Source organism: Oncorhynchus keta, chromosome 3 (genome assembly GCF_023373465.1).
Source record: "Oncorhynchus keta strain PuntledgeMale-10-30-2019 chromosome 3, Oket_V2, whole genome shotgun sequence".
NCBI lineage: Eukaryota > Metazoa > Chordata > Actinopteri > Salmoniformes > Salmonidae > Oncorhynchus > Oncorhynchus keta.
The window spans coordinates 19,822,485-19,844,651 of record NC_068423.1 but is presented as its reverse complement, the minus strand read 5'-3'; the positions used below and the strand labels follow the sequence as shown (position 1 = coordinate 19,844,651).

Here is a 22,167-nt window from a genome sequence, read left to right as displayed (position 1 = left end):
ATTAGGTTCCTATATAGTTACTGTACTATATGTTGCATGTTCCTATATAGTTACTGTAATATATGTTGAATGTTCCTATATAGTTACTGTAATATATGTTGCATGTTCCTATATAGTTACTGTAATATATGCATTAGGTTCCTATATAGTTATTGTAATATATGTTGAATGTTCCTATATAGTTACTGTAATATATGTTGAATGTTCCTATATAGTTACTGTAATATATGCATTAGGTTCCTATATAGTTACTGTACTATATGCATAATGTTCCTATATAGTTACTGTAATATATGTTGCATGTTCCTATATAGTTACTGTAATATATGTTGAATGTTCCTATATAGTTATTGTACTATATGTTGAATGTTCCTATATAGTTATTGTACTATATGTTGAATGTTCCTATATAGTTACTGTAATATATGTTGAATGTTCCTATATAGTTACTGTACTATATGCATTAGGTTCCTATATAGTTACTGTACTATATGTTGCATGTTCCTATATAGTTACTGTCATATATGTTGAATGTTCCTATATAGTTACTGTACTATATGCATAATGTTCCTATATAGTTACTGTAATATATGTTGAATGTTCCTATATAGTTACTGTACTATATGTTGAATGTTCCTATATAGTTTCTGTAATATATGTTGAATGTTCCTATATAGTGTCACGCCTTGGTCATTGTATTTTGTGTTTTTGGTATATGTTTGGGTAGGCCAGGGTGTGACATGGGTTTATATGTTGTGTTTCGTATTGGGGTTTGTATTAATTGGGATTGTGTATGATTAGGGGTGTGTCTAGTTAGGCTTGGCTGCCTGAAGCGATTCTCAATTGGAGTCAGGTGATTCTCGTTGTCTCGGATTGGGAACCGTATTTAGGTAGCCTGAGTTCGCATTGTATTTTGTGGGTGTTTGTTCCTGTCTCTGTGTTGTTGTCACCAGATAGGCTGTAATTAGTTTCACGTTTCGTTTGTTGTTTTCTATTATCGGTTATTTCATGTACCGTATTCATTCATTAAAGTCATGAGTAACCTACACGCTGCATTTCGGTCTGACTCTCTTCTTACAACAGATGAACTAAGTTACAGAAACACCCACCACTCACAGACCGAGCAGAGTGTGAACTGGCAGGATCTAAAGGAGGACGTTATGGACAGCAGAAGCATGGAGTATACTACGTGGGAAGAAATCGACAGGTGGGCGGCCGACCCAGAGTGAGTGCAGGAGCCCGCCTGGGATTCGCTTCAGCAGTGCGAAGAGGGCTATAGGCGAATCGAGTCAAAGGAAAAGACACGCCGGAAAAAACGGAGAGGCGCTGGTTTTAACAGGCAGCGACAGCTGGAGCAGCAAAGGAAGGATGAATTATTTGGAGAATGGACATGGGAAGACGTGTTGGATGGTAAAGGTTGTTACACTTGGGAGGAGATATTGGCCGGAAGAGATCGCCTCCCATGGGAACAGGTGGAGGCAATATGTGCACACTACTTCTGAGAATTATCAAATGATCAAATCATGACATGACTATAAAGCTGTGAAATATTAAATGATCAAATAATGGCATATCTATAAATCGTTTTTAACAAAAACTGTCATTATGTCTCTCTCCCTCGAAAGACTCTTGACTAACTCAGTGAATTAATAATGCCTGAGAAGTCGGTGTTTGGAGGATATATTGGTGCATACTGGAAAAACGTGCCAAAAACATTTCCACTTTTATGCATCAAATAATTATTGCCATATTTTCATTAAAAACATTATTTTGATGAATTTATTAATACTATTTCATCCTTCCAAGAGATACTGTCCTGACACAAATTTAGTGTTGCTACCCAAGCCGGCTGTAGGTTCCGTAGCCAGAGGTGTGACCCAGTCGTTAAGGATTTTTGTCTATGGGCCAGACATTTGTTCTACATGTTCTATTGCCATACTGACTGGCAACGTTCTTGTCCCTTGCTCGCTAGCTAGCCAACTACAACTAACTTACAGTCAGTTGCTCCATTTGCATTTCTAAGCTGTTTTCTAGTGACATTTATTTTGTATACATTCATAAGAATGAGCGAATGATGCGTGATTTCACCTGGCATAGAAAATGTGCTCTCTCTTCAAAACACTGTTGTTCAGAGGAGCTAGCCAACCACACAGCTAACACAATCACTTGAGCTAACACAATCACAGCTAACACAATCACTTCAAACTGAAGCTGCAAACTAGCTGCATTTTGTTTTGATTTACCAGTTTTCTATTGACATTTCTTTGTTTATACCCATTGAAACAATGTTGCAAATGTCAGAGAGACAGAAAGCAAGGTTTATACAAATCTCTGTTGTTGAAAGCCAATTGCTAGTCTAAAAGAAATGGGAGATAATGTCTAGATGCTTTTTACAGTGGAGATCAAGTTTATAAATTGCCTGGCTGGGCTGATGAGACAGTGGATTGCATAGTCAGATGGAACAGAGTAAATAAGCATTTCAATGTCATAGCTTTAGCCGATGGTAACTTGTGGAATAGACACTGGCTGAAATGCAGTTTTAACCAATCAGCGTCCAGGATTAGACCCACCCGTTGTATAATTGTTTATATTACTTCCATTGTCTAACCAATAGAACACAGTGGACGTTTGAGGGTTCTATTACCTTCAGATACAATTGTATTCCGACATGAACTGAACCCTCCTCCTCCACAGTCTGAGGAGTCAAAGGTCATATCAAATCAAACTTGATTTATAGAGCACATTTCTTACAGAGGATGCATTTCAAAGAGCTTAAATAAATGAAATAACTAAAGGTGCAAAATATAAATACACAAAATATTTCCAAAATTAGACAAATGAAAATTATACAATAATAATAAAACAACACTGAGAAACTAACGCATTAAAAATAAATACAAATAAGTAAGATACAGTATAAATAAAAGAGATAGTATGACTAAAAGCTAAGTAAAAGCATGGCTAAATAGGTGTGTTGAATTAATTAATTTAGTACATTCTTGTACATGTTCGACAGTTTCTGAAGCACTCAGACCCTTCAGGTAGGCCGTTCCAGAGGCCAGAACTATAGTGGCTGAAGGCAGCCTCACCAAACATTCTTCTTCTGACCTTTGGAACGACTAAAAGGCCTCACCCAGAGGATCTGAGGGATCGACTGGGCGTATATCTTAAAAGCAGATATACCATTTGGTGCAATGCCACATAGTGCTTATAAAAAATCGATATAGCAATTTTAAAATCAATTCTAAAACTAGCAGTCAACCAATGCAGAGACTTTAAAATACCTGCTAGGTGTGATCTCCTTCTGGTATTTGTAAGTACACGTGCTGCTGAATTCTGAATTAATTGGAGTTGGTTAATGTTGTTTTTGGATGACCGGACAGCATTGCAATAATGCTAGTGATACAGGCATGCATTGGTCTCTCAGTGTTGGCCCAGCAGAGAAACAGTATAGGGTCAAAACTAAACAGTATAGGGCCCAAAATCAATCCTTGAGGTACGCCACATGAGATCTCGAGTTTTCCTGAGGCATGTTCTCCCAGGGCAACAAAATCATGTCTGTCAGTCAGATATATCTAAAACCAGCTCAGTACTAAGCCTGAGAGGCCAACCCAATTCTGTAGTCAGTCCAGGAGGATACCATGATCTACACAAAAAAAATATGATGGTTGTAAATAGTACCAGATAGGGGTTCTCTGGCTTGTAACCATAGAGGAACCCTTTTTAATGCGATATATAATCCTTTTTGAAGATTCTATAAAGAACCATGCTCATAAGGAACCTGTATGATGTTATAAAGAACCCTTTCCTAAGGTTCTATAAAGAACCATTAAAAAGGTTATACTGTAAATACCACCAAGAAAAGGGTTCCCCTATGGTTACAACCATTTTTGGGGCTATATAGAACCCTTTTTTATGGTTCTTTATAGAACATTTATGGAGAATGGTTCTATAAAGAACCTTTTTCAATCTGAAAGGTTCTTTGTAAAGCTTTTTGATCCTGACGAGAGAATTAAGACTGATTTTGTCAACCGTTCTCAAGGCCATACATGAGTCTTTCACAAGACACCATCACTGGCTATAGTCATATTGTTACGGTCGTCCTCCTCTTCATCTGAAGAGGAGAGGCGAGAAGGATCGGAGGACCAATATGCAGCGTGATATGTGTTCATGTTGAATGTTTAATTAAAGAAAGAACTGAACACTGAAACACTATACAAAAACCGTAAACAAAATAACAACCGTGAAGCTAATGCGAGCTGTGCTGAAACAAGCCATCAACATGGACACATATCACGCCACATTTTGGTCCTCCGATCCTTCTCGCCTCTCCTCTTCAGATGAAGAGGAGGACGACCATGACAGAATCACCCAACAACCCAATAACCCAAAACAAACGGAAAGGGAATCGATGGTAGCTAATAGGCCGGCGACGACGACCGCCGAGCACCGCCCGAACAGGAAGAGGCACCATCTTCGGCAAGGTTCGTGAAACATATACGACATGTAACAATGTAACACAACAGATTAGATCAAATGGAATGACACACTCACTCACGGTTTCACAAAAACAGCTGTGAACAAACTATGACCCCAAAAATTATAAAGAAACACATTTTATTATAATTTATTATAATCCCCCACATTTTGTATTATCACTAAAAGACCAAAGAACCCAAAAGGTTATTTGAGTCAGTATGGTTCCACATAGAACCATCGCCCTTTCCAAAGAACCCCTGAGGAACCCTCTTTTGTGTGTATTCTATAGTCTGCAAGGCTGCATTTAAGCCAATGAGTAGAAGACAGAGAGCTTTGTAGCATCAGTGTTAATCTGAAAGTACAGTCTCTTTGCTTTGGTGGGTACGAAAACAAGATTGGAATTTTTCCAAAACATAATCACTTCTGACCTGCTCTAATCGCTACTAAGAACTAGGGTCGACGCCCTCTCTCTCCATTAATACACACACACACACACACACACACACACACACACACACACACACACACACACACACACACACACACACACACACACACACACACACACACACACACACACACACACACACACACACACACGTGCAGACGTAAACACATATACACATTCTTCTGTGCTAGAGTAGGCAGGGTGCCTGTGAATGAGTCGGTCAGCTGTGATTGTGCCGAAATCAATTTCCAATATCTACGTGTTTGTCTGAGGAAGAGCTAAGGGGCAGTTGGGACAAGGCAAACTATTGTTGGCCCTCTTTCCCATTCCATCGACAACACAATCCCTGCTTTCTGTAATATGTAGGAGTTCAGCCGGAACTCACCCACTTCCTCTCTATAATCCCTCTGTGTGTGTGTTTGTGCGTGTCTACAGTGTGTGTGCACATGCACGTGTATATCGTCAACTGCCCCAGATCTGTGTACTTCAGTTCAAACAATAAAAAAGCAATTTCTTTTGGTAAACAGGGTCGGTGTTTGAGTAAAATAACCCTCTCAAATTCATACCTATGGATGCAGGGACTGACCAGATCAAAACTATAGTTTTAACTGTGTTTTGAGGGTATAGTGTGGGTTTATGTTGACTTTGTTTGGAAACATTGGCATCAAAAAAAGATTATATTTTGGGTTTGACAGTTGAACTAAGCTCATGAGGCTTTTATAAGTTGTATTCTCCAAGAATCAATGTCAATAATTCATTAAATTTAACAGCCCAAAATGTGACGTATCAACTGTAGAATGCTCCTTTAAACCCACAGTAGAACTCTAAAGACACTCTAGTTACGCTTCTCTCGCTCTCTCTGTGTGTGTGTGTGTGTGTGTGTGTGTGTGTGTGTGTGTGTGTGTGTGTGTGTGTGTGTGTTACAATTAGACATACGGTTAGGGTTAGTGATTAGGTTTAGGAGTCTAGGGTTAGGTTTAGTTTTAGGGTTAGGGGTTTGGGGTCAAGGTTAGGGTTAGGGAAAATATCATTTTTAATGGGAATAATTGTTTTGGTCCCCGCAAGGATAGTAAAACAAACGTGTGTGTGTGTTTAGCTGAAGGATAGTAAAACAAGGAACATTTGGGCAATTGGTGACATTTCGCTGGTCCCCACAAGTAACAAGGCTAGTTTAAGTTAGTATTAGATTTAGGGTCTTCACAAGTGGCGCAGCGGTCTAGCCCAATCCCGGCAGCTGGCCTTGACAGTGCACAACTCTCCCAGCGTCGTCTGGGTTAGGGAAGGGTTTGGCCGGCTTGGATGTCCTTGTCCCATCGCGCTCTAGCGACTCCTTGTGGCGGCCAGGCGCATGCATGCTGACTTTGGTCGCCAGCTGTTGTTTCCTCTGACACATTGGTGCTTCTGGGTTAAGAAAGCAGTGTGTCATAAAGCTTCCCGGGGTCGTGTTTTGGAGGACATATGGTTTAGGAGTTTAGGGTTAGGGATTTGGGTTTAGGGTTAGGGAAAATATAATTTTGAATGGGAAAAATGGTTTGGTCCCCAAAAGGATAGTAAAACAAACGTGTGTGTGTGTGTGTGTGTGGGCTTGTATTACTATCGTCATAGATACCGGAAATCCCCCAAAGTCCACAGAAGGATAGAAAACAAGAAAATATATACATCTGACAACACTATAAATTCATACACCAGACAGAGTACGGGGCGGGGACTGTATGTCTGTGCATGGCATGTTAATTTATAAATGTAATCTGTTACAGTTACTAGTTGTAATCAATAATGTAACTTTTGGATTACCCAAACTCAGTAACGTAATCTGATTAATTTTGGATTACCCAAACTCAGTAACGTAATCTGATTACTTTTGGATTACCCAAACTCAGTAACGTAATCTGATTAATTTTGGATTACCCAAACTCAGTAACGTAATCTGATTACTTTTGGATTACCCAAACTCAGTTACGTAATCTGATTAATTTTGGATTACCCAAACTCAGTAACGTAATCTGATTACTTTTGGATTACCCAAACTCAGTTACGTAATCTGATTAATTTTGGATTACCCAAACTCAGTAATGTATTCTGATTACTTTTGGATTATTACTTTCCCCTTAAGAGGAATTAGAAAAAGACAAAAAGGATACATCAAAGCATGTGGTATGACATCATAGTGATCTCTGAGTGGTGGTCATCATTTGGTGTGTCATCATAGCGATATCTGAGTGGTGGTCATCATTTGGTGTGTCATCATAGCGATCTCTGAGTGGTGGTCATCATTTGGTGTGTCATCATAGTGATCTCTGAGTGGTGGTCATCATTTGGTGTGTCATCATAGTGCTCTCTGAGTGGTGGTCATCATTTGGTGTGTCATCATAGCGATATCTGAGTGGTGGTCATCATTTGGTGTGTCATCATAGCGATCTCTGAGTGGTGGTCATCATTTGGTGTGTCATCATAGTGATCTCTGAGTGGTGGTCATCATTTGGTGTGTCATCATAGTGCTCTCTGAGTGGTGGTCATCATTTGGTGTATCATCATAGTGCTCTCTGAGTGGTGGTCATCATTTGGTGTGTCATCATAGCGATCTCTGAGTGGTGGTCATCATTTGGTGTGTCATCATAGCGATCTCTGAGTGGTGGTCATCATTTGGTATGTCATCATAGCGATCTCTGAGTGGTGGTCATCATTTGGTGTGTCATCATAGTGCTCTCTGAGTGGTGGTCATCATTTGGTGTGTCATCATAGTGCTCTCTGAGTGGTGGTCATCATTTGGTATGTCATCATAGTGCTCTCTAATTTGTGCTGGAACAAATTTAAACTTGCACCTTATTTTACTGCTGATTTGAATGTCATTGAGAAAACAGAAATATGTCAATGTTGTCCCCCTGCAAACATCCTTTCTCAATTTGAAAGTAATCCAAGATGTAAATCATCTAGTTTTTCAAAAGTATCTGTAATCTGATTAGAATATTTTTTGTAATTTCAGTGACTGAAGTTACATTTTTTTGTAATCAGATTACATGTAATCAGTTACTCCCCAACCTTGTGTATGCGAGATTGCCTGTGTCTGTGTGCACTGTGAATGCATGCATGTGTGTTTTTCCTTGTCAGCAGGTAGTAAATGTTAGTGTGCGAGCTGCCAAAATGCTAATTAGCTTAGACAAAGGGAGGAACAAGAGGAGCAGGAGGTAGAGCAGGAAGTAGAGCAGGAAGGAGGGAGAGGATGATGATTGATGGACCTGAATCTCTACTGTCACACTGTTGCATCTCCAACCTCTTTAACCTTTACCTAACACCTACCCTAACCTTAACCGCCCATGGGTTATGACCCAATCTTAACCTGTCAAGGTTCTTGCGTCACTGAAAGCCTTGTTTTTTACAAGTAAATGTCATGTTCCTTTGGGTACAGCTTATTTCTTTGTTCCAAAAATCCAATGTTTGTGTCTGTTGGATGAATGTCAAATATCAACCTGAGGTTAAGTTGCCAAACACACACACACACACACACACACACACACACACACACACACACACACACACACACACACACACACACACACACACACACACACACACACACACACACACACACACACACACACACACACACACACACACACAACCAGTGAATGTAGCCCGAGGGACGAGGTATGCGGCAGGGCTTCAGTCTGTCAGTAACGCAGAGTGAACCGTGTGTGTGTTTGTATGTGTGTATGTGTGCGTGTGTAATAAAACGCACACACACATATTTTGGAAGTACTTTTTAACACCAAAGCTATTGGTAAGTGAGGTGCCACCAACACAAAGGAGATGGAACCAACTTCTTATGGTATAGGGGACGCTTGCGTACCACTTGGCCAAAAGCCAGGGAAAATGCAGCGCGGCAAATTCAAATAAAATTGATATAAAAATCTAACTTTCATTAAATCACACATGTAAGATACTAAATTAAAGCTACACTCGTTGTGAATCCAGCCAACGTGTCAGATTTTTAAAAGGCTTTTCGGCGAAAGCATAAGAAGCTATTATCTGATGATAGCACAACAGTAAACAAAGAGGGTAGCATATTTCAACCCTGCAGGCACTACACAAAACGCAGAAATAAAATATAAAACATGCCTTTGACAAGCTTCTTTTGTTGGCACTCCAATATGTCCCATAATTATCACAATTGGTCCTTTTGTTTGATTAATTCCGTCCAAAATGTCAATTTATTTGGCCCATTTGATCCAGAAAAAAAACAGCTTCCAAATTGGGCCACACGTCACAACAAAATATTTCAAAAGTTGCCTGTAAACTTTGCCAAAACATTTCAAACTACTTTTGTAATACAACTTTAGGTATTTTTAAACGTTAATAATCGATCAAATTGAGGACGGGTCAATCTGTGTTCAATACAGGAAGACAACAAACCAAGCTACATTTCAAGTCTTGCGCAACTCTCAACAGTGTTACGCAGTTCCTAGATGGCCATACTTCTTCATTGCACAAAGGAATAACCTCAACCAAATTCCAAAGACTGGTGACATCCAGTGGAAGCGGTAGGAACTGAAAATAAGTTCCTAATAAATATCGTTTCCCAATGAGACCTCAATGAACAGACAGAGACCTAAAAAAAAAATCTGAACGGTTAGTCAAATCAAATCAAATGTTATTTGTCACATACACATGGTTAGCAGATGTTAATGCGAGTGTAGCGAAATGCTTGTGCTTCTAGTTCCGACAATGCAGTGATAACCAACAAGTAATCTAACTAACAATTCCAAAACTACTGTCTTATACACAGTGTAAGGGGATAAAGAATATGTACATAAGGATATATGAATGAGTGATGGTACAGGGCAGCATACAGTAGATGGTATCGAGTACAGTATATACATATGAGATGAGTATGTAGACAAAGTAAACAAAGTGGCATAGTTAAAGTGGCTAGTGATACATGTATTACATAAGGATGCAGTCGATGATATAGAGTACAGTATATACGTATGCATATGAGATGAATAATGTAGGGTAAGTAACATTATATAAGGTAGCATTGTTTAAAGTGGCTAGTGATATATTTACATCATTTTCCATCAATTCCCATTATTAAAGTGGCTGGAGTTGGGTCAGTGTCAGTGTGTTGGCAGCAGCCACTCAATGTTAGTGGTGGCTGTTTAACAGTCTGATGGCCTTGAGATAGAAGCTGTTTTTCAGTCTCTCGGTCCCAGCTTTGATGCACCTGTACTGACCTCGCATTCTGGATGATAGAGGGGTGAACAGGCAGTGGCTCGGGTGGTTGATGTCCTTGATGATCTTTATGGCCTTCCTGTAACATCGGGTGGTGTAGGTGTCCTGGAGGGCAGGTAGTTTGCCCCCGGTGATGCGTTGTGCAGACCTCACTACCCTCTGGAGAGCCTTACGGTTGAGGGCGGAGCAGTTGCCGTACCAGGCGGTGATACAGCCCGCCAGGATGCTCTCGATTGTGCATCTGTAGAAGTTTGTGAGTGCTTTTGGTGACAAGCCGAATTTCTTCAGCCTCCTGAGGTTGAAGAGGCGCTGCTGCGCCTTCTTCACGACGCTGTCAGTGTGAGTGGACCAATTCAGTTTGTCTGTGATGTGTATGCCGAGGAACTTAAAACTTGCTACCCTCTCCACTACTGTTCCATCGATGTGGATAGGGGGTGTTCCCTCTGCTGTTTCCTGCAGTCCACAATCATCTCCTTAGTTTTGTTGACGTTGAGTGTGAGGTTATTTTCCTGACACCACACTCCGAGGGCCCTCACCTCCTCCCTGTAGGCCGTCTCGTCGTTGTTGGTAATCAAGCCTACCACAGTTGTGTCGTCCGCAAACTTGATGATTGAGTTGGAGGCGTGCGTGGCCACGCAGTCGTGGGTGAACAGGGAGTACAGGAGAGGGCTCAGAACGCACCCTTGTGGGGCCCCGTGTTGAGGATCAGTGGGGAGGAGATGTTGTTGCCTACCCTCACCACCTGGGGGCGGCCCGTCAGGAAGTCCAGTACCCAGTTGCACAGGGCGGGGTCGAGACCCAGGGTCTCGAGCTTGATGACGAGCTTGGAGGGTACTATGGTGTTGAATGCCGAGCTGTAGTCGATGAACAGCATTCTCACATAGGTATTCCTCTTGTCCAGGTGGGTTAGGGCAGTGTGCAGTGTGGTTGAGATTGCATCGTCTGTGGACCTATTTGGGCGGTAAGCAAATTGGAGTGGGTCTAGGGTGTCAGGTAGGGTGGAGGTGATATGGTCCTTGACTAGTCTCTCAAAGCACTTCATGATGACGGAAGTGAGTGCTACGGGGCGGTAGTCGTTTAGCTCAGTTACCTTAGCTTTCTTGGGAACAGGAACAATGGTGGCCCTCTTGAAGCATGTGGGAACAGCAGACTGGTATAGTGATTGATTGAATATGTCCGTAAACACACCGGCCAGCTGGTCTGCGCATGCTCTGAGGGCGCGGCTGGGGATGCCGTCTGGGCCTGCAGCCTTGCGAGGGTTAACACGTTTAAATGTCTTACTCACCTCGGCTGCAGTGAAGGAGAGACCACATGTTTTCGTTGCAGGCCGTGTCAGTGGCACTGTATTGTCCTCAAAGCGGGCAAAAAAGTTATTTAGTCTGCCTGGTAGCAAGACATCCTGGTCCGTGACTGGGCTGGGTTTCTTCTTGTAGTCCGTGATTGACTGTAGACCCTGCCACATGCCTCTTGTGTCTGGGCCGTTGAATTGAGATTCTACTTTGTCTCTGTACTGATGCTTAGCTTGTTTAATAGCCTTGCGGAGGGAATAGCTGCACTGTTTGTATTCGGTCATGTTACCAGACCCCTTGCCCTGATTAAAAGCAGTGGTTCGCGCTTTCAGTTTCACGCGAATGCTGCCATCAATCCACGGTTTCTGGTTAGGGAATGTTTTTATCGTTGCTATGGGAACGACATCTTCAACGCACGTTCTAATGAACTCGCACACCGAATCAGCGTATTCGTCAATATTTTTATCTGACGCAATACGAAACATGTCCCAGTCCACGTGATGGAAGCAGTCTTGGAGTGTGGAGTCAGCTTGGTCGGACCAGCATTGGACAGACCTCAGCGTGGGAGCCTCTTGTTTAAGTTTCTGTCTGTAGGCAGGGATCAACAAAATGGAGTCGTGGTCAGCTTTTCCGAAAGGGGGGTGGGGCAGGGCCTTATATGCGTCGCGGAAGTTAGAATAACAATGATCCAAGGTTTTTCCACCCCTGGTTGCGCAATCGATATGCTGATAAAATTTAGGGAGTCTTGTTTTCAGATTAGCTTTGTTAAAATCCCCAGCTACAATGAATGCAGCCTCCAGATAAATGGTTTCCAGTTTGCAAAGAGTTAAATAAAGTTCGTTCAGAGCCATCGATGTGTCTGCTTGGGGGGGATATATACGGCTGTGATTATAATCTAAGAGAATTCTCTTGGTAGATAATGCGGTCTACATTTGATTGTGAGGAATTCTAAATCAGGTGAACAGAAGGATTTGAGTTCCTGTATGTTTCTTTCATCACACCATGTCTCGTTAGTCATGAGGCATACGCCCCCGCCACTCCTCTTACCAGAAAGATGTTTGTTTCTGTCGGCGCGATGCGTGGAGAAACCCGTTGGCTGCACCGCCCCGGATAGCGTCTTCCCAGTGAGCCATGTTTCCGTGAAGCTGAGAACGTTACAGTCTCTGATGTCCCTCTGGAATGCTACCCTTGCTCGGATTTCATCAACCTTGTTGTCAAGAGACTGGACATTGGCAAGAAGAATGCTAGGGAGTGGTGCGCGATGTGCCCGTGTCCGGAGTCTGACCAGAAGACCGCTACGTTTCCCTCTTTTACGAAGTCGTTTTTTTTTGGGGTCGCTGCATGGAATCAATTCCGTTGACCTGTTTGTAAGGCAGAACACAGGATCCGCGTCGCGGAAAACATATTCTTGGTCGTACTGATGGTGAGTTGACGCTGATCTTATATTCAGTAGTTCTTCTCGACTGTATGTAATGAAACCTAAGATGACCTGGGGTACTAATGTAAGAAATAACACGTAAAAAAAACAAAAAACTGCATAGTTTCCTAGGAACGCGAAGCGAGGCGGCCATCTCTGTCGGCGCCGGAAGTAGTCCTCAGGGTTTTGCCTGCTACATAAGTTCTGTTATACTCACAGACATGATTTAAACAGTTTTAGAAACTTCAGAGTGTTTTCTATCCAAATTTACTAATAATATGCATATCTTATATTCTTGGCATTAGTAGCTGGAAGTTGAAATTGGGCCCGCTATTTATCCAAAAGTGAAAATGCTGCCCCCTATACCTTAAGAAGCATTGATGGAGTATTGAGACTGAAATGTTTTGGAACTTTACATGATGTGTTGTAACACCCACTGGGCGAAAAGGGTCCATATAAGGGGATATATTTACTTGACATGTTTTTTATATTCAGGAGGATACAGAACATGTGCAATGAGTTTTTATGGATATGCACCATATCTTGACAAATTCTGAATCAAGATGGGTCTTTTGGACATATAGGATATTGGGATTACTCTGAATATCACATACGGACATGTCCTATGGCTGGATATGAACTCATTTGATATCCTGAGACATGCATCACCCTATTGTCTCTCTTCAGGTTGACAAATGCTTACTATATACATCACATACCTGTGTTTTCTCAGCACATTCAAGATATTGAGCGATATGGATTCTAGAAATGCTTCTCTTGGCTGAGGTCCATTTCCAGATCTTGATATGCTTTTTGATATGCTGAAAATAAGGACGATTTCTGATGCATTTCAGAGTTTTCAGCACATGCTCAGTAATTGGACAAATATGCACAAATCATTTTTTGATTCCCTCTGGATGTGATACTTGGTGTAGCTGGATATTGACTCATGAGATATCCTGAGATACTGTAGGCTTATGTAGACATCTTATTTTCTCTATATGTTGACAAATATTGACAGTACACCTACATAGGATCTTGATATGCATATTTTACGCTGCTGCTACTCTCGGTTTATTGTCTATGCATAGTCACTTTAACTCTACCTGCATGTACATATTACCTCAATTACCTCGAATAACCAGTGCCCCCGCACATTGACTCTGTACCGGTTCCCCCTGTATATAGTCTCCACATTGACTCTGTACCGGTTCCCCCTGTATATAGTCTCCACATTGACTCTGTACCGGTACCCCCTGTATATAGCCTCCTAATTGACTCTGTACCGGTACCCCCTGTATATAGTCTCCACATTGACTCTGTACCGGTACCCCCTGTGTATAGTCTCCACATTGACTCTGTACCGGTACCCTGTATATAGTCTCCACATTGACTCTGTACCGGTACCCTGTGTATAGTCACCACATTGACTCTGTACCGGTACCCCCTGTATATAGTCTCCACATTGACTCTGTACCGGTACCCTGTATATAGTCTCCACATTGACTCTGTACTGGTACCCCCTCTATATAGCCTCCACATTGACTTTGTACCGGTACCCCCTGTATATAGCCTCGCTATTGATATTTTACTGCTGCTGTTTAATTATTTGTTACTGTTATTTTACATTTTTTACTTATCTATGTTTCACTTAACACTTATTTTTCTTAAAACTGCATTGTTGGTTAAGGGCTTGTAAGAAAGCATTTCACTGTAAGGTTTACACCTGTTGTATTCGGCGTATGTGACATATTCAATTTGATTTGATTTGATATGCTAAATAAGTTATTTGAGTTTTGGGGATATGCTCAATAATTTGGCAAATATTCACTCCATTTCATTCTTTCAGACACTATAATTTTTTAATTCCCTCTGGATAAAGGACTTGCACAAACCACAAGCTAAAAGCACTGCAACTTGTAGCCTAGCAACAATAATGACATTTTTGCTGCGGAGTTCCAACTGCCAATGGTGTGGTTGACCTGACAACTGGAGAAACAAAGAAGTGTGAAGCTGTTCTGAAAATACCTCAAAGAAGTTAACGCTAAAGTGATTAGCCAATTGAGATGTTTTATTTATCTGAGTAACTAGAATCAAGAACGTTAGCTAATTTGGCCAGTAGGGATAGCCAGCTAGCTAGGCTTCATAGGGGGATAAAAGTGAACTGGTAGCCTAGCTAGCCAATAAATAACAATAGTGCCTTTTTTATACTCTATCAAGCCTCAATGTGACAGCCAATGTTTTCAAAAAGTTAGGCATGTTTTGTATTACTGGTTAATATAAGAGAACTAGCTAGCTAACTAACTAGCAACTTGGCTAGCTAACTTAGTTCCAGTTAGTTTTCTCATCATGAATGAAGCAGGTAGAGTAGCTTCCTTGTGGTATGGTTATGTGTAATGACAATGTTTTCCTGAAATATCCATACAATTTTCATTCATTGACAGTTTGGAGTGGATCACAGACCAACACTTCCACCATAATGGGTCTGACTGCGAGGGACCACCGCTGACAACCCAATCTGCACCGGTCTCATCGAAACAACTATGAAAACTGGAAACCATACAGCCTGAGGCTGCATTTATTGTAGCTGGGGATTTTAACAAAGCTAACCTGAGAACAAGACTTCCTAAATTCTGTCAGAATATCGAATGCGCGACATGAGCTGGTAGCATTCTGGATCATTGGTATTCTATCTTCTACGATGTATACAAAGCCCTCCCCCGTACTGCCTTCGGCAAATCTGACCATGACTCCATTTTGTTGCTCCCAGCTATAGACAGAAACTAAAACAGGAAACGCCCGTGCTCAGGTCTATCCAAAGCTGGTCTGACCAATGGGATTCCATGCTTCAAGATTGCTTCAATCACATGGACTGAGATATGTTCCGGATAGCCTCAGCCAATAACATGAATGTATACGCTGACTTGGTGAGCGAGTTTATTAGCAAGTGCATCGGAGATGTCGTACCCACTGTGACTATTAAAACCTTTCCTAACCAGAAACCGTGGATTGATGATAGCATTCGCGCAAAACTGAAAACGCGAACCACCGCATTTAATCATGGCAAGGCGACTGGAAACATGACCGAATACAAACAGTTCAGCTATTCCCTCCGTAAGGCAATCAAACAAGCAAAGCGATAGCATAGAGACAAAGTAAAGTTGCAATTCAACGGCTCAGACACGAGACGTATGTGGCAGGGTCTACAGTCAATCATGGATTACAAAAAGAAAACCAGCCCCGTCGCGGACATCTAAGTATTGCCCCCAAACAAATGAAACAACTTCTTTGCTCGCTTTGAGGACAATACAGTGCCATTGACATGGCCCGCTACCAAAGACTGTGGGCTCTCCTCCATGGTCAACGTGAGTAAAACCTTTAAACGTGTTAACCCTCGCAGGGCTGCCGGCCCAGATGGCATCCCTAGCCGCGTCCTCAGAGCATATGCAGACCAGCTGGCTGATGTGGACATATTCAATCAATCCCTTTCCAAGTCTGCTGTCCCCACATCAAGATGGCCACCATTGTTCTTGTTCCCAAGAAAGCTAAGGTAACTGAACTAAATGACTATCAGTTATTTTATCATGAAGTGCTTTGACAGTCAAGGATCATATCACCTCCACCCCACCTGACACCCTAGACCCACTTAAATTTGCATCCCGCACCAATAGGTCCATTGACGATGCAATCGCCATCACACTGCACACATTGCCCAACTGGACAAGAGTAATACCTACGTAAGAATGCTGTTCATTGACTATAGCGCGGCATTTAACACCATAGTACTCTCCAAACTCGTCATTAAGCTCATGACCCTAGGTCTCAACCCCACCCTGTGCAACTGGATCCTGGACTTTCTGACGGGCTGCCCCCAGGTGTTGAGGGTAGGAAATAACATCTCCACCCCGCTAATCCTCAACACTGGGGCCCTACAAGGGTGCGTTCTCAGCCCTCTCCTGTACTTCCGGTTCACCCATGTCTGCGTAGCCATGCACGCTTCCAACTCAATCACCAAGTTTGCAGAAGACACTACAGTGGTAGGCTTGGTTACCAACAGCAACAAGACGGCCTACAGGGAGGAGGTGAGGGCCCTTGCAGTGTGGTGTCAGGAAAATAACCACTCACTCAACATCAACAAAACAAAGGAGATGATCGTGGACTTCAGGAAAGAGCAGAGGGAGAATCCCCCCATCCACATTGACGGGACAGTAGTCAATGTAGCGGACAAATCACGGACAGACTGAAATGGTCCATCCACACAGACAGTGTGGTGAAGAAGGCACAACAGCGCCTCTCCAACCTCAGAAGGCTGAAGAAATTTGGCTTGTCACCTAAAACACTCTTTTACAGATGCACAATTGAGAGCAACCTGTCGGGCTGTATCACCGCCTGGTACGTCAACTGAACCGCCCTCAACCGCAAGATTCTCCAGAGGGTAGGGAGGTCTGCAACAACGCATCACCGGGGGCAAACTACCTGCCCTCCAGGACACCTATAGCACCCGATGTCACAGGAAGGCCAAAAAGATCACCATGGATAACAACCACCTGAGCCACTGCCTGTTCACCCCGCTATCATTGAGAAGGCGAGGTCAGTACAGGTGCATCAAAGCTGGGACCGAGAGACTGAAAAACAGCTTCTATCTCAAGGCCATCAGACTGTTAAACAGTCATCAATAACATAGAGAGGCTTCTGTCAACATACAGACTCAAATCTCTGGCCACTTTAATAAATTGACTTAATAAAGGTATCACTAGTGACTTTAAATAACGCCACTTTAATAATGTTTACATATCATACATTACTCATCTCATATGTATATCCTGTACTCTATACCATTTACTGCATCTTGCCTATCCCGCACGGCCATCGCTCATCCATATATTTATATGTACATATTTATTCATCCCTTTACATTTGTGTGTATAAGGTCATTGTTGTGAAATTGTTAGATTACTTGTTAGATATTACTGCACTGTCAGAACTAGAAGCACAAGCATTTCGCTACACTCGTACAACCATGTGTATGTGACCAATACAATTTGATTTGATTTGATGAAATGAAAAACAACATGTTTTAAACCCTGACTGCCTACCCGGATTAACCCATAAACCTGACTGCCTACCCGGATTAACCCATAACCCTGACTGCCTACCTGGATTAACCCATAACCCTGACTGCCTACCTGGATTAACCCATAACCCTGACTGCCTACCTGGATTAACCCATAACCCTGACTGCCTACCCGGATTAACCCATAACCCTGACTGCCTACCCGGATTAACCCATAACCCTGACTGCCTACCTGGATTAACCCATAACCCTGACTGGCTACCCGGATTAACCCATAACCCTGACTGTCTACCTGGATTAACCCATAACCCTGACTGTCTACCTGGATTAACCCATAACCCTGACTGTCTACCTGGATTAACCCATAACCCTGACTGCCTACCCGGATTAACCCATAAACCTGACTGCCTACCTGGATTAACCCATAACCCTGACTGCCTACCCGGATTAACCCATAACCCTGACTGCCTACCCGGATTAACCCATAACCCTGACTGCCTACCTGGATTAACCCATAACCCTGACTGTCTACCCGGATTAACCCATAACCCTGACTGTTTATAGGCCATGTCCATACTAACTATGTAGAAGTTGGTAGATAGATGAGTGTTCTTGTATTGTATTACAGTACATCAATAAAGAACTCAGCCACAGGCCTTTTAATTTTATTTGGTTTATCAGGATTTCCATTAGCTTTTGCAGAAGCAGTAACTACTCTCCCTGGGGTCCACAAAACACTGACACACTGATAGACAAAGGCAGTCACAGAAACTCAGAACACAACGGCATTCAAACAATACCACTAAAAAATGATGTTTGTGTTAGAGTGTGCGAGTGAGTGTTGTATGCGTGTCCCCTCACAGTCCCCACCGTTCCATGACATGTTGATTAATAGATTTTGTCAAGGTCATTTTGCTGTTTGTTTTTGGGTACAAACACAGGTTTCGCACACAGGCACACACACACTGTCAGTAGTGGACCAGACTGTACAGGGAAAGCACCACCTCTCTACATTAAGTAGCATATCATATAATTAATTTGGTTCATTATTGATTGATTATACACTACCGTTCAAAAGTTTGTGGTCACTTAGAAATGTCCTTATTTTTGAAACAATAGCACATTTTTTGTCCATTAAAATAACATCAAATTGATCAGAAATACAGTGTAGACATTGTTAATGTTGTAAATGACTATTGCAGCTGGAAATGGCTGATTTTTTTTAGGAATATCTACATCGGATTACAGAGGCCCATTATCAGCAACCATCAGTCCTGTGTTCCAATGGCACGTTGTGTTAGCTAATCCAAGGTTATAATTTTAAAAGGCTAATTGATCATTAGAAAACCCTTTTGCAATTATGTTAGCACAGCTGAAAACTGTTGTTTTGCTTAAAGAAGCAATAAAACTGTCCTTCTTTAGACTAGTTGAGGATCTGGAGCATCAGAATTTGTGGGCTTGATGAAAGGCTCAAAATGGCCAAAAGATTAAGATGGGCTAAAGAAGACAGACACTGGACAGAGGAACTCTGCCTAGAAGGCCAGCATCCCGGAGTCGCCTCTTCACTGTTGACGTTGAGACTGCTATTTTGCGCGTACTATTTAATGAAGCTGCCAGTTGTCATTTACAACATTAACAATGTCTACACTGTATCTGATCAACTTGTTGTTATTTGAAGGACAAAAAAGTGCTTTTCTTTCAAAAACAAGGACATTTCTAAGTGACCCCAAACTTTTGAACGGTAGTGTATGTGCATCATTTGTAAAACACAGATTGGTCATTGAGAAACTTAACTTGAGTAATCCTCATTAAGCTACAAAAGTGTCTCTTCTCAATCGTAACATGTGTTGTCAATACAACAGAACAGGTGAACCGGAATTACGATCTAAAAGCCAAACCTATACTAAGCCACACCGCCGGTCTTCTGATCTGACCCGGTGGATCAATAACCCTACTAAGGGGGCGGCAGGTAGCTAACCGAAAGGTTGCTGGATTGAATCCCCGAGTTGACAAGGTAAAAATCTGTCATTCTGCCCCTGAACAAGGCAGCTGTTCCTTGGTAGGCTGTCATTGTAAATAATCATTTGTTCTTAACTGACTTGCCTAGTTTGAAAAAGTTGAAAACAACCCAGTGTGTGTTCTGTCCACTATTTACCCAGCATTTTGTTGAGCATATATTGGCCTATGGTGCGCTCGTGGATAATTCCTCTCTCTCTCTCTCTCTCTCTCTCTCTCTCTCTCTCTCTCTCTCTCTCTCTCTCTCTCTCTCTCTCTCTCTCTCCTCTCTCATTCTCTCTCTCTCTCTCTCTCTCTCTCTCTCTCTCTCTCTCTTCTCTCTCTCTCTCTCTCTCTCTCTCTCTCTCTCTCTCTCTCTCTCTCTCTCTCTCTCTCTCTCTCTCTCTCCCTCTCTCATTCTCTCTCTCTCTCTCTCTCTCTCTCTCTCTCTCTCTCTCTCTCTCTCTCTCTCTCTCTCTCTCTCTCTCTCTCTCTCTCTCTCTCTCTCTCTCTCTCTCTCTCTCTCTCTCTCTCTCTCTCTCATTCTCTCTCTCATTCTCTCTCTCTGTTCTCTCTCTCTGTCTTTCTCTCTCTCTCTCTCTCTCTCTCTCTCATTCTCTCTCTCTGGTGTTCATTCATTCAGGTGTGCAGCTGAATGAAGATTGCCAGATGTGGGTCAAGCTGGAGCCATTCACAAAACAAAACATAGGCTACTTGCATAAATGTCATGAATTGTCTGCAGGTTATTTGGTAAGCCAATACATTTAACTTAAGTATTTATCTAGTTGATTGAATCACTTGAATGATTATGTTACAAAACACGTGCTATTAATCTCAAAGGTTATTTGTAGATCCTTTTGAGGAACAATACAAGTTTTTTGGGGGGGTATTCTGGTTAGCCATAATCTATTGTTAACGTTACTTAGGCGTTATTATTACGTTGTTCATTGGCACAAGGCTATACCTGAGGTATTTACAAGACACCACAACTGGCCATTGTCACATTTATCATGTAATGGCATAACACATCCGATTAGATAAACTGGAATAACACTCACAAAAAGAGCTGACCCACCCCGACCCAACATTTGAATTATCACTCCAATAGAAAATACATCCCTTTAAGAACCGCTAAGAACCATTGAATGGCTCAAATGATTATTTAAATCACGATAGTTCCAAATATAACCATCACCCGTGAAAAAGAAACAAATAGAAGATGAACAAAAAAAACGATAAATTAGCCAATCTCCAGAGCTGCCTATGGGACACACTGTAACGCACCACATACAAGCGGGAAAGCGGTGCAGGCAGAGAACGGGGCATACCGCATCAACCCCTCTATTTAGGCTCCCGTGGATTTTATGTATGTGGGCTAGGCAAGTGACAGGTCTCCTAAAAGGGAATAACCAAAGAAACGATGAAGAACTTAGATTAAATTAATCACTGAACAGTCATCCAGCCAAAGTAGTGTCTGCCGTTAACTTACTGAGGTGGACGCGGGCGGAAGCTCCATCAGGCGATGCGCGCTTACAGAGCTGATGTTCCAAGGCGCGAGAGACGGGTCTTGCGTGGGGATGCTGTCCGCCTTGACTGGCGAGCGCGAGCTCATTCTTGCCAAGTGTGTCAGTCAAAATCTAGAGAGATAGAGACAGAAAGGTAGGAGGGAAACCCCGTTAGTAGTAGAGTGCTCTGCTTCAGTCCTCTAGCCACAGCATCACGACCCTGTCTCCCATACACACAGAACAGACTGAGATCAGGGAGTGAGAAATCACTCACATTCACTCACTAACGCTCTCTCACTCTCTTTCACCCTCTCCCCTCTCTGTTTACAAATTCACGTGCGCCTCCGCCATGTGAAGAAGTGTCCCAAAGCTGTGAAAATGTGAAAATGATGTAGGGAGTCAGGACTAGACCCTCCGATGGCCACTTCTATCCAGCCAACTGCGAAGTGGAATACCATAAGGCAGGGATAATTAACTAGATTCAGCTGAGGCACGATTTATTTTGTTGCGTGGATGGTGGGGGGCCGGATCCAAAATTAGAAATAATTTGTATACTGCAAATTGACCGCTAGAAGCCCAAACACATATAATATTTGACTAAAACATAATAATTTCAAACCTTGCTTACATTTGTATATTATCATGTGTCTCTCGATTACGTGTGGGAATACTTGGGAACATATTTATTAAATTAAAATCACTTGTAGCTGATTTCCTCGTGTTTTTACAGT

At 42.2% G+C, this 22,167-nt stretch overlaps 1 protein-coding gene across 2 annotated transcripts in view; it reads right to left on the bottom strand.

The window, feature by feature from the left end:
* Window positions 1-21,853, bottom strand: part of LOC127914674 (melanopsin-A-like) — a 39,554-nt gene extending 17,701 nt beyond the window's left edge. The window contains exons 1-2 of one of the 2 annotated variants that reach the window (XM_052492578.1): window positions 21,711-21,853; window positions 21,421-21,568 (exon numbers count right to left, since the gene is read on the bottom strand). In XM_052492578.1, the coding sequence (XP_052348538.1) occupies window positions 21,421-21,543 (123 nt within the window). In that variant the 5' untranslated portion in view covers window positions 21,544-21,568; window positions 21,711-21,853. The other variant, XM_052492577.1, reaches the window with a different exon arrangement.
* Window positions 21,854-22,167: the final 314 nt, after the last annotated feature.